General features: G+C 34.2%; 1 protein-coding gene across 1 annotated transcript in view; it reads right to left on the bottom strand.

Annotated features, from left to right (window-relative positions):
- Positions 1-1,890: 1,890 nt before the first annotated feature.
- Positions 1,891-14,128, bottom strand: part of LOC143386040 (poly [ADP-ribose] polymerase tankyrase-2-like) — a 33,589-nt gene continuing 21,351 nt past the window's right edge. Inside the window, exons 13-19 of the mRNA XM_076841403.2 lie at positions 13,574-13,694; positions 12,171-12,268; positions 11,129-11,203; positions 7,807-7,912; positions 6,249-6,435; positions 4,007-4,163; positions 1,891-3,355 (exon numbers count right to left, since the gene is read on the bottom strand). Of these exons, the coding sequence (XP_076697518.1) occupies positions 3,293-3,355; positions 4,007-4,163; positions 6,249-6,435; positions 7,807-7,912; positions 11,129-11,203; positions 12,171-12,268; positions 13,574-13,694 (807 nt within the window). The 3' untranslated portion in view covers positions 1,891-3,292. The remainder of the gene's footprint in view (positions 3,356-4,006; positions 4,164-6,248; positions 6,436-7,806; positions 7,913-11,128; positions 11,204-12,170; positions 12,269-13,573; positions 13,695-14,128) is intronic.

The following is a 14,128-nucleotide window of genomic DNA, read 5'->3' on the forward strand; positions in this document are numbered from 1 at the left end:
AAAAAACTTCTTAAGTAGAATATAATTATTTTAGGCCACAGCCTGCCTGTTCTAGGAAGCATAATGTGGTGTAGTGGGACTCAGAAGACAGAAAAAGGCCATGTTACAATCTAACTTTATAGAAATCTGACAATTCTCCTAGTTGCTTAGTACTATTTCTCCTACTTGCTTCCTCTGTCACTCTAGTCCTCTAATAGGACAGGACAGTAGGTAAAGGCACAGTCAGGAGTACTAATCATAAGAGCTTTGGGAAATTTATTTGCATGTTTTCTTGCTTCATTAACCTGCAAACAATTGGATCACATCATACATTGGCATGCATGCTTAGGAAATAGTAAACATTTCAATATTATCTTAAATGAAGCAGGAAGATAAAAGATAAAGCTGCTGAAATGTATTTCAAAGCCAGACTTAAGAATTATTTGCACCATCATTCTCTTATTATGGACAGCAAAGAATTGATCACACACACGGTCACTTAGCATATTGAAATATAAAATACATAACACTATTATACTTTCTTTTAAGAGAAAAAAATACCACTAACTTTGAGATTTAGAAGCTTACCAGTAATGTTTTTATATGGCATAGAAAACAAAAATATATTCCTTTTTATAAGTTAAAAAGACTGATTTCCAGGAATAAGTTTTAAGGTTTAACTGAAAGTTGTGTTGGATGGTCTAAATGTCTAAAAGCATCTTACAGCTAATTTTTTTTTCTTTTTTCCGGGTGGTCTTCCGCATTAAACTCAGGGTCTTGCACATGCTAGGCAAGTGCTCTACCAATGAGCTATACCCCAGCCCATAGCTATTTTAATCTTAATGTCTCTGAGTACACATGGCCACAACATTCAATATTTAAGACTTTAAACTGTACTGTTCATCACTATTACTTAGAACTACACATTGCCTTCTATTTGTGGTTGTTATAATCTCAATCCATTTTCTCAAAGACCATTCAACACGTTTATACTACACCAGTAATTAACATGCTACCCAGTAAAACAAGTGAACAGTTTATTAAGAATTAAATGAGGGGGTATGGAATGTGATACAGTACAAGACACTCAAGATGGGTATAATATTACTACTCACACAAAAAAATTAAATCTCACTTAAAAAAAATCACAAGAAAAAAGAGAAAGCAATTCCATCATTTAAAAAGTAAGATATTTCATGCAAAGCACTAAAAAATTCCCCCCAAATCCCAATCTCCCAATAAACAAAAAGCTACCTGAAAATATTGCCATGCTAACATATTAACCACAATATAATCATTCATGGAAAAACACACTAAGAAATCAATGGATTAGATGAAATAACACAGTTCACAATATTGTAAACTTATAGACCACAATGGTTTACATGACACACAAATCCAAAATTACTCAAAGGGTGAGTGATATGGGCTAAATGTTGATAACAAGATATGTAAATATAAATCCATTAATTCATCTCATTATTCTCTAATTATAAAACCTAGAGGCCTAGAGAACCTGAAAAATGTGTATAAAATTTGGCATACTCCATTTGTATTCTCAGAAATGACTTTAGGATCATATTTGCAATTAGTAGAGAGCTGTATAAAAGCATTTCAAGGTCAAGATTTGACTTCTTAACTAATAATCACAATTTATATCATAGAGACAACTCCACAAATGCATTTACTCTGACTCTAATTCAGAACAAGAAACATGACTTTCTAGCACTTTATATACAGGTTACTGCAAAGGCCAGTTAATTTAGAGACTGAATAAAATGTAAAACAAAGGTGAATTGACACAGAGAGTGAAGTGGAACGTCCTCATTGATAAGGACTTAGGTGGATAAAAATCTTTCCTTGACTTCTGAGGGAGTTAGAACAGGTAAAATAGAATGCCAAACTATTATGCATGTTTCTATACCAGGATGCCCAAGTATGCTTTGTAGAAAAGATAGTTTCACTTCTGAAAATAGGAATGGCATTTTATGGAACAGCAGTTCCCTCCACAGCTGCCAAACTGGACACAAGTTTGGTCACCACGTGGTGCACAAATGAAAGCATATTTCCAATTAAGCACTGTGTTATGTAGAGGCAACCCAGGATCAGAAAGTACCTGTCTCAATGCACTTGCCCATTCAGGGGCCAAGGAAAGACAGAGACATTTACATTCATGGTTCTGGGTTCAGTTTACCCATGATGTATAGATTGGCTATAAATATAACAATAAGATTAAAAAAAAAGAGCATAAACAAACAACACTTAGGATAAAAAAATTACCCACTCCTATTTGCTATCCTCCTCCCTTTAGATTTAAGGTAATTAGAACCAATCAGGCAATTATCCAGGATTACTTTTTTCCAACTCTGAAATTTAATTTCCTATTTACATTCCATGAAAAGAATACCATAATTGTTCAAAAGTTAGGATTTAACCTCTCTACAAAAACAGAAGCATTTGCTCTAATTGTCACAGAATGACACTGGAAAAATTTCCTAAGTAAAACCTAGAGTTTGAGGCCAGAAAAGAAGCTTCTTTAATAACCAGGACCTATCATAGTTAAGAGCTCTTTGGAATGTGTGTCTAATACATACAAAGGCATCACAAATTAAATCCCCAGAGTATTCATAATGTTCTTAAATGCGAAAGATTTCTAATGAGAGAGAAATGCTTTCATCAGTAAATTAAATCTGATAAATTAATTTTTGCCAACTAAGTTTCTACTAACAACTCAACATAGCCTCTGGAATCAAACATAAAGATCACTCAATCAGTATAATGCAAGATGAAGTACAGATGAGCAATACATATGAAAAATTTTGTAAACCGCTGTAGTTCTAAAACAGTAGATTTATATTACAAAGCAATGTAAATAAATATTGGGCTAGTACAAAAGCTCTTATTTACAGTTTTACAAATGAAATTGTATTCAGTGTAAATGCTGTGTTTTAAAGAACACAGTACTGTATTAGTAAAATGAGTTCTGTTGAGGGCATTACAGTTTCTGTTAGAATCAATGCATAACGTATAAAAGGTTCAAGTTAACTGTTTATAATTCGGTACAGACAAACCCAGTTTAAACTGGAATGGCATCTGTTAAAGTGCTGAAAAACAGGAAATATTTAGAAAACACTGTACATTATTAAAGCTTTATCAAGTCAGAATGTTAAACTTCTTTCACATTTTTTATCCTTTTGCCATAGGCCTGGAAGCAAGATGAATTTTTCCAGCAAAGGAGAAAAAATTAGAGGCCACCAGCTGCTTCGGTGATTTTAGGTTTAGGTGAATTAGTTTCCTTCCTCAAACAACTATTTTATCCATCGACCATACCTTCAGGCCTCACAATCTGGTAGGTAATTAAATATTCAGGATAAGCCTAGAAGAGAAAGATTAATTCAAATATAGATAAACAAAACTTTTTGAAAGATAAAGAGAACTTCCTTAAGGATTCCTAATCTTTAGGGAGGAGTTCCTAAATTATCCTTACAGATCAGAATCATCTAGGGCCCTTTCTCAAAAAACATCCTAACCTTAACTCCAGTTAATCATTCCTTAAATTCTCAATCAACAGGTCTAAGTTAATATTAACTACATGCTTGTTTTTATTAACTGAAGTGATTCCAATACCTATCCCCTACTGAGAATGCTGTTCTAGTACAAGTTTTCACTCAGAGCAGGAAAAAAATTATATACTTCTGAGCTACAGATAGATTTTTTCTTTTTTTTTTTTTTTTGTGGGTCTGGGGATTGAATCCAGGGCCTTGTGCATACAAGGTAATCAATTAAGCTATATCTCCAGCCCTAGATTTAACTTATTGAAAGCAGAATTTTGGTTAGAAAGAAAAAATACAGTAGTTAGTTCTTATCTGCAACTTCTCAAGCCTGTAATTATTCCCAAATAAAAATTTCAAAAGAATCTAGTTCTCAAAGAAGTATGTTTTGTCAATATAAGAGATGGTAAGATTAAGAGATTAGTAAAAAATTGAAAAGTCACACTTTTGAAGATGAACAAATAAAATGGAATTACCTGTTCTCCTCTATAAATGACATATTCAGCTAATGCTAGGCCATTTACACTGGGCCGACCAGTGACTGAGTGATGACCTGGAGGAGAATGTGCCATCTTCATTGCACTGAACTGCAGAAAAGACTTTCCCAAGGTTACCCGACAAAAGAGCAGCTGCCTATAACATAAAAAGGAAAAGATCAGTCTGGAGACAAAATTCATACACCAACATAACAATTTTTTTTTGTATGTGTGTCTATACTAAAAAAAATACATATAAACACAACTGTTTGCTTTGCTCTGCTATGGATAGAACTCAGGTCCTTGAGACAGGTAGGCAAGAGTTTTACCACTGAGCTACATCCCAACTGCTAAATACCTGTTTTTATCATTTTATTTTCAAAAGAATTTTGTAAAATTATCTTCTATTACTCTTTTTCCTTTTTTTTTTTTGGTACTGGGTATTGAACCCAGAGGCACCTGAACACTGAACTACATCCCCAGCCCATTTAAGTTTTTATTTTGAGACAGAAATTCACTAAGTTGGTTAGGGCTTCATTAAGTTGCTGCTTCAGCCTCCTGAGATGCTGGGATTACAGGTGTGTGCCACTGTCCCAACTTCTACTGCTCTTACTAGTGAAAGAAATCTGTCCATTTAGTTAATTCTTATTTTAACTACAAGACTGAAAAATGGAGTAACTACCATTTTATCTTTATTCCAGTAAAAACACAAATTTTTTATTTTGAGACACGGTCCTGCTAAGTTGCAGGCACGTGCCACTGTGCCCAGCTTGTGTACTGCTTTTCTTACTCAACTTATAGTTTTTTTTGAGTTTTGGCCACAAATCTAGTTTATACACTTTATTGCTTTTGGGATACATTTATTTCCAGACAATGAAACATTTTAAATGGTGATGTACTTACTACAACATTGCTTACTACTAGTAATCAGAACTATTTAGCCTCCAGACTATATATGACAAGTAAAAACAGCATTCAGCTTATAGGATCCTGGGAAATTACAAGTTTCCTAAACAGTCCAATTTATGATCTAAAATAGAAGGGGTGGGAGGTCATGAACATGAATCCCTCTGTACATTTAGGGGGAAAATAACAACAAGAATAAAACAAATATACTACCACTAGCTTGTTTCTCTCCAGGACTGCAGCTTTTCACCTTGGTGTAATTTTGCATTACTGGGGTTTGAATCAAGGGCACCCTACCACCGAGTGACATCCCCATCCCTTATTATTTTTTAATTTTGAAATATGGTCTTGCTAAATTACCCAGGCTGGCCTCAAATCTGTGACTGTCCTGCCTCAGCCTCCCAAATGGCTGGGATTACAAAGTGTGTATGGTGAAATTCAAGTGAGTTTTAATTATATCTTTTCCAGTAGCAATATTATTAACTGGGGATCCAGGATCATATTATAGTAGAAAGGAGACTCCTCAAGCATTACAAAAAATGATTGAACTTTCCAAGTAATGCCATCTAACATGTGAATATTAGATTATTATTTGCAGTGCTAGGAATCAAACCAAGGGCCTGTGCATGCTAGGCAAGAGCTCTACCACTAAGCTACATCCTAGCCCCCACTACTAAATTTTTAGAGTCCAAAGTCTGTAATAAAAAATAAATATATAGGACTGGGGTTGTAGCTCAGTGGTATAGTGTGCCTGGCACATGTGAGGCACTGGGTTTGATCCTTAGCACCATATAAAAATAAATTTTTTAAAATGTGCACATATGTGTGTGTGTGTGTGTGTGTGTGTGTGTGTGTGTGTGTGTATATATATAGTCTCTTTCATACCCAAAGTTCTTTTTATTTTTTAGTACTGGGATTGAATCCAGGTCCTTGAACATACTAAATAAGTACTCTACCACTAAGTTACATCCCCAACCCTTTTTAACAATCTTATTTTGAGACAGGGTCTAAGTTGCTTAGACTAGTCCCAAACTTGTGATCTTCCTGTCTCAGTCTCCCAATATTATTTTCTACTCAGTATTCTTTTAAGCATCAGGTGTTCTAATGAGTAAATGAGTTAAACGGGTCAACTGCTTAGAATCATGCTTGGCCTGTACAGGTCATTTAGTAATATCAATTATTATAATTGGTGAGAGGGCCAAAACAATGTAAAATACATCTCGTGTAGATACATAAAGTTGTCAGACATAATGCCTTGTCCCCTAAACTTTCCAAATATGTAATCAGTTCTTATCTGATTCTTATCAAAATAAATGACAACAAGTGAGTCTCTTACCTGTGGCAAATGTAACAAGATCTATCTTTATGAACTGGACACCCAGTACCTCCTCCAATTCCATATACATACTGATTGCTTTTGGAAGAGTTTTCAGCAAAATAAATCCCAGCTCCAAACATGCCACCTATATACGCATGCCTTTCATCAAAGCCTTTATGGATAATTGCATTCACAAAGGGAGACCCTGAAATACATATAAATTGGTAACAACAATTTGAAAATTTATCTTAGAAAAAGCTAAGGCCTCTTAGAAGTTTCTAATTAATTAATTAATTAATTAATTATTATTTTTTGGTGCCAGGGCCTTACACATACTAGCCAAGTGCTCTGCCTCTAAGCCATACATACACATAGCCCTAGAAAGTAGATCCTTAAACATGTAACATGACACAGTACTAGCACAATAAAGCTAAAACAAAAAGGAGTAAAAAGTTAACTGTCAGCTGTTTCAATCAAACCAGTGATTAATCAAAATCAGTGTCCCTTGTTTGTCAAGGGACAAAGAAACACACTGAATTTCACATAACAGAAATATAGATAAATTACTCAGAATAGGATGTGTACATTTTTTTATAGGTGATTTCCAGGCTTTTATTTTAGAATAAAGAAATCCTAATGTCAATTAATGTTCTCAATAGGGTGGATGGTTAAGATGCCAAAGGACAGATTTACTAGAAAAACAGATTACCTGAAATATCAATGCAAGAGTTATTAGATTCCAGTTCCCAAATTAAATAAAGCCTGGAATGCAAATCCAGAATGAAGTCTCATAATTCATCTAGTATAGCAAGCTGAATGCAAAAAGTTTTACAATGTTGCCTACTATCTGCATTTTTTCTAGATATCAAAAGTGGCCTAAGGAATCTGTGTCATATTCTCTTCTTTACACCTCTTGTCCTCTGTGTTGCATTATCTGCTACACAAGATTTATATTCATCTATAAACACAGCACTTTTTCCTTTGATGTCAAGAAAAGGGCTGCAGCCAGAGGAAGTTGTAGGAACCAGGCCAGGGAGTGGAGGGAGGATGGGGGTGGGAAAACCTAAACTAACAGAGGTAAGTGATTAATCAAAATCAATATCCCTTTTTATCAAGGGACAGTAAAATATGTTAAATTCCACTTGACAGAAATACAGACAAATTAACTCAGAGAGGATGCAGCACACGTTATTTACAGGTGATTCCAGGCTTTATTTTAATTCCATCAAGTAGTTAAAAGCATAAAATATATTCCCAGTGTGATATTAGGCAAAACTCATTACATAAAGGGGGAAAAAATTAAAAAAACACCCATGAATAGTTGACATTCCTATTTCTGTTTTTCCATCATGTAATCTTATTTATAAACAATCCATTATAAAATATACCAATTCAAAACAACTTGATATAAATGTAAGCATAAAAGTTAGAGAAATATTGGGTGTATTTATAAAAATGACAGGAAGAATATAGATGCCCCCAAAATTGTTTTAAAAATGCATCTATTTTGTATCTGACAAAACCTATACTAATGTAGAGGAGCACTGTAGTAGGGTTGGGGGTAAAGTAATCTTACCATGAAATAGCATTCTTTCATTTGCATGATTGTGGTTTTCTTCAGAAACTTCTTTTCTCCGGTGAGTGTATCGTTCCCACAGTTTCTTATTACAAACTTTCTGAATCTATAAAAAATAAACCAGAAAAATAAAATCTTTAGGTCTTAGTAACTACCTACTTCTTCATCTTTTTGTTTTTTAATATTTATTCTTAAGTTTTTTTTTTTTTTTAGGTGGATACAACATCTTTATTTTACATTTATATGGTGCTGAGGATCGAACCCAGTGCCTTGTGCATGCTAGGCGAGCACTCTACCTCTGAGCCACAACCCCAAGCCCCTACTTCTTCATCTTAACCAAAAGTTGGGCCACATATTAAGCCAAAAGGGAGGCACAACTTCTTTCTAAAATGTAATATATATATATATATTAGTCAACTAAAATTATTATGTCTTAACCATAAAGCTGGGAGTATACTTATACATTGCTGGTGGGACTGCAAAATGGTGAGGCCAATATGGAAAGCAGTATGGAGATTCCTGGGAAAGCTGGGAATGGAACCACCATTTGACCCAGCTATTGCCCTTCTCGGACTATTCCCTGAAGACCTCAAAAGAGCGTACTACAGGGATACTGCCACATCGATGTTCATAGCAGCACAATTCACAATAGCTAGACTGTGGAACCAACCCCGATGCCCCTCAATAGATGAATGGATAAAAAAAATGTGGCATTTATACACAATGGAGTACTATGCAGCACTAAGAAATGACAAAATCATGGAATTTGCAGGGAAATGGATGGCACTAGAGCAGATTATGCTAAGTGAAGCTAGCCAATCCCTAAAAAACAAATGCCAAATGTCTTCTTTGATATAATGAGAGCAACCAAGAACAGAGCAGGGAGGAAGAGCAGGAGGAAAAGATTAACATTAAGCAGAGTCATGAAGTGGGAGGAAAAGGGAGAGAAAAGGGAAATTGCTTGGAAATGGAAGGAGACCCTCATTGTTATACAAAATTACATATAAGAGTTTGTGAGGTGAATGGGAAAAAATAAGGAGAGAAATGAATTACAGTAGATGGGGTACAGAGAGAAGATGGGAGGGGAGGGGAGGGGGGATAGTAGAGGATAGAAAAGGTAGCAGAATACAACAGTTACTATTATGGTATTATGTAAAAATGTGGATGTGTAACCGATGTGATTCTGCAATCTTTGTAATGTTTTGAATAACCAATAAAAAAAAAATAATAAAGCTGGGAGTATAGCTTTATTTTAAAAATCAACAACTTCAAAGAGAAAAAGGCTACATACACATGGCCATATATGAAGGGATCAAGAATACTGTTAACTGATTAAAATATTCCAATTTTGGGTTGGGGCTGTGGCTCAGTGATGGAGCACTTACCTCATGCATATGAGGCACTGGGTTCAATCCTAAGCATCACAATAAACAAACAAACAAACAAATAAATAAAAGGTATTGTGTCCATCTACAACTAAAGCATAAAATATTTAAAAAAACTTCAATTTTAAAATTACCTAAATTTCAAATTATTGCTAAAATAAAAAATAATTACCAAATATTTAAAAAAATTTTTTTTTGTTGTTGTCAATGGACCTTTATTTATTTACATGTGGTGCTTAGAATTGAACCCAGTGCTTCACACATGCTAGGGAAGCATTGTACCACTGAGCCACAACCCCAGCCCCCAAAATTGTTTTAAAAACGCATCTAAATCAAACATGCTGAATTCTGTAATGTATTAGGAAGAGAACAGTGATCTTTTTTCCCCCTACTGTATGTGGCTCAAAGTGCCCACTAAGTCTGTTTTTAGTAAAAAAAATATTTGAAATAGTCACACAAAAAACATTCTTAAAATGCATACACACACTCCTATTCCTCCTTTTATCTTCCAATTTAAAAAAAATTTTTGTCTGGAAAAGATTTAAAGATGAATGCAGATCTCAATAGGAGTATTTGTTGGTCAAAACTCACAATCCTAGTGTTGTTGTTTTAGCTGTTTTAAAGATGATACAACCCCCTTGTGGTCCCTAGAGCATACCCGGGAGCTGATGAGTTCTAGTTTGGCTCAACACAATTCAAAATATTGCCACAGCCATAATCAAGGCTGGCAAAGCCAGATCTCATTTATGTATAAAAAAGGAATAAAAATAAACCATTTTATCACCGAAAAAATTTAAGTATTTTACTAAAATACCTTTATAAGAGGAGGAAAACATCTCTCTCAAATTCCAATATAGTACTTTAGAAATCAAATATGCTTAACAAAACCTCCACACATAACTATGATCCCTTACTTCTATAATGTGTTCTAAATCATCTGATTTCTGATAGTATGACCACAACAAACTAAAAACATTCAATATACATTCCCTATCTCAAAAATACCAATCTAATATTATAATAGTATATTAGTTGATAAAATTCACTGAATTTTAGACTTATGTATTAGGAATACATTTGCCAGATATTCTAGCCTTAAGTCCAATTTTTACAATTACTGTTAAAAATATATCAATGTAGTTAATACAAAATTATGATGCATCTCAAGTGGTGTATGCAGTTTTTGATTGCTATAACTAAAGGAAAGTACAACAACACTGGAAAAGGTCCTGAGAAGAGTAATTGGAATCAATTAAGAGAGTCTTATTGTCTTAACTGATTTCAATTACTTAACTGATTTCAATTAACATGGCTACATACCACCATAACAACAGCAGTCTAGTATTACTATGAAAGTAATACTAGACTTTCTTATAATAAAATACATTAATAGTACTCCATATATTTAAAGTCCTTTTAAAAAAGTTTGGATCTGGAATGAACCCCAGTGTTTCTCTTCTTTGCTTCCTGGCTGCCATGAGCTGAGCAGCTTTCCTCTGCCACATCCTTTTGCCATGGTATTCTGCCTTTCCTCAGATCCAGAGCAATGGAACCAGCCAACTATAAATTGAAACTTCTAAAACTGTAAAGCAACATAAATCTTTCCTCCTTTAAATCGTTATTGTTGGGTATTTCGGTCACAGTGATAAAAAGCTATCGAATATAGTCTTGAACCTACTGGATTTATCATTATCCTAACTTAACTCCTTAACTTCATTATGTTCAAAAAGAAATGAATTATTATTGGGCTATTAAAAATAGTAGAAGGACTTTGAGGATCTTTACTTTCCAAGAATATAGTCTTCCCCATAATAATCCTCGATGCCATGTCAAAGAACTATTAGGCTAGACAGATCATTATATTCATACCAGTTACTTCATGTTTAAGGTTTTGGAAACTATGGTCCCAGGAAACTTTATTTTCACTAATTTTTTACCTTGAGAATATTGTATCTGTTGAAGATGCCACCCGCATGACCACCATCTCTGTGTTCTCGAACTGTACTTTGCATCTGATGGAAAAATAAATGTGTTAGCCTTTTTTTTTTTTTTTTTTTTTTAGAGAGAGAGAGAGAGAGAGAGAGAGAGAGGGAGACAGAGACAGACAGACAACATCTTTGTATGTGGTGCTGAGGATCGAACCCAGGCCGCACGCATGCCAGGCGGGCACGCTACTGCTTGAGCCACATCCCCAGCCCATGTGTTAGCCTTTGTGTCTTTTTTGATTTGGGAAACATGCAACTTGATTCATCTGATTTTACTTTTGAGAATACAAGATAGGAAGTAACTATTAATCAATCATCCTAAAAACCATATTTACAGGTGAAAATTATGTAAAATTAAAAAAAAAAAGAAAATGCAAGGTGAATTAAACATATAAAAGCATACAAAAAGCAAAATGTTTTGCTCTGATGTTATCCTAATAAAGCACAATATGTATTTCACTGACAGTTGAAGTTTCTTGAGTTTTAGAATTAAATATCTTTAAACTTTGTATCTTTGTGCTCAATTCATACACATAGAGCATGTGTTACTCAAAGTGTATGGAGGACAATGTTCAAAGATTTCAGTAGATTCTAAAGATCTTTGGAAGGAACACTAGAATAAAATTTTCCTGGATAAACAGTATCCACAGGTTCTGGGCTTTGTCTGAGTCTCTAGGCTTTGTAATTGTTCTAATTAAAGGACAGAATGTTAGCATTTTCTTTCAAATGAAAGCAAACTCTTCTCCAACAGAATTTTGTGTCAGTATCAACTGTAGTGCTGAATCAAGTAACTGGAATTGAACTTTATGGTGGGAATGTGCCTTAAATCTTAAATGCTTATTTTCAGTTTTCCAGATGGCAAAAAGAGGAATGATTTTCAAAACCATACTGTATGTCCAAATAGGTCTGGAAACCTCCAGGCAATTTAGCAAACAGAACTAACAATATATGTGACTGAGCTACTTTTCCATTTATTTAAGGAATATGAACATACCTCTTCCTCCACAGACTGAAACTCTTTATCATCAGGAGACAGATCTATGAGAATTGTTCCACTACCAGAGTTGTTCAAAGTTAAATATGGGTTAAGACCTATGAAATGAAATTTGAAAAAAAAAAAAAAATGCCAGTAAAACAACACCAACCAAAAATTAGCACCTGAATAATTTGATGCTTACTATTAATTTTTTTTTTGTAGCTGTAGATGGACAGCATGCCTTTATTTGTGTATTTTTAAAATGTGGTGCTGAGGATTGAACCCAGTGCCTCCCACATGGAAGACAAACGCTCTGCCACTGAGCTACAGCCCCAGCCTTTACTATTGATTTTTATAAATTTTTTTTAGACAAGGTCTGGAGCTAAGGTTGACCTCAAACTTGTGATCCCCTTTCCTTAGCTTCCTGAATAGCCAGGGTTATAGGCATATACTGTAGCACCCAGCTTACTACCATTTTTAACAACTTTTAAATTTTGGAATATATACTTGATAGGACGGCTGTATCCTTTACCCATCTTTCCCATTGGTTTTATACCACTTCATGTAACCATAGTAAAGTGTCAGACTGCACTTGGATTTCACTAGTTTTTCTACCAATGTCCTATTTTTTTCTTCCAGGATACCACACTACCACACTGCATTCAGATTACTAATTTTTGATCAGATAAGTTGTTAAGAGTTTTGTGGGAATACTTTAGAAAATCCTTTTCTTCTTTGTCTGAACACATTTCCCCCCCCCCCATTACTACCTTTACCAACAGTGCAGCAGTTATATGGCCAGAACTTCAACTATAGGATGCTTCTGGCCTCAGCATAAATTCCCTCCAGTTTAACAATGAAACTAAAATGTGGTTTTTAACACCTAAAACAATACCTTTTAATAACCAGATCTGATACATAGGAAGTATTAATACCTGTTGAGTGAATGCAACATGCCTTTTCCTTAATTACTAACATAAATGAGAAATAAAAATATCATCCAACTTTGTTTCATTTAATTTCCTTAGCTGTAACATTATTTTCCAGTATTTTTATTTCAAGCGCTTTGAATTTTAGTTTTGTGAGAGACTTACTATATTATTTCATAGGCTAGCTTACTATCTAGTCATTATCTGTTATATTGGCATTATACATAGATACTTAAGTTTCAGGTTGTTTAGAGTCACAAAATTTAAGAGCTAGAGTAACTTCACAAATCATCTCATTTTAACTTCAATTTTCAGGAACTAAAGAAATCCTCAAATTTCTGAATGGCCTACTAATTAATTAGGCTCACAAAGTTTAGCAGCTGAGAAAGTTTAAACAGATTCTTACAAACTTTTATATTATCACTTAGTATACCAAAGGCTGCCTTTATGTAAACTAATAACCTGGTAACAACAATTATGAAAATGAAATACCTTGTTGCCCAGAGATAAGTCTTTCAACTCCTTTAATTAGTTTGTGTCTATGTCCATAAGCATTGATTCCAATCTCCTTTAGCTCCTTGTGTCCCATGTCAACCAATACATCCAAAGTGATCTTACAAAAGAGAATGAAACTATTTATAGAGTGCTTATTCATTTGTTGGACATTCATCTTATATTGGTATTTTCATAATAAATTAGATTCATGCATTTGCTTCAAATTATTTTAGATAGCTCTGATACGAAAATAAATCCTTCACTAAGCTGAAATTAACTAAAAAGCTGGATCAAAAATGTTGAGTCATGAATGTACCTTCAAATTAACCACACTGAGGTATATAATTTCTTCTCTATGATACTGTGTCACGAATTGAGGATCCTGGGCATGCTAAGGAAATGCTCTACCACTGAGCTACAACTTGGGCCCCCATTTCATCTCTTCTACTATATTTTTCCATCACTCCTTAACATCCAACCTGTTTACAAAATGGCTTCAATGGTTTCCCCAGAGTTTGGACTATGTTAAAGCAGTACTTATGTATCATTGTT

The sequence above is a fragment of the Callospermophilus lateralis genome, chromosome 12, assembly GCF_048772815.1.
Source record: "Callospermophilus lateralis isolate mCalLat2 chromosome 12, mCalLat2.hap1, whole genome shotgun sequence".
NCBI lineage: Eukaryota > Metazoa > Chordata > Mammalia > Rodentia > Sciuridae > Callospermophilus > Callospermophilus lateralis.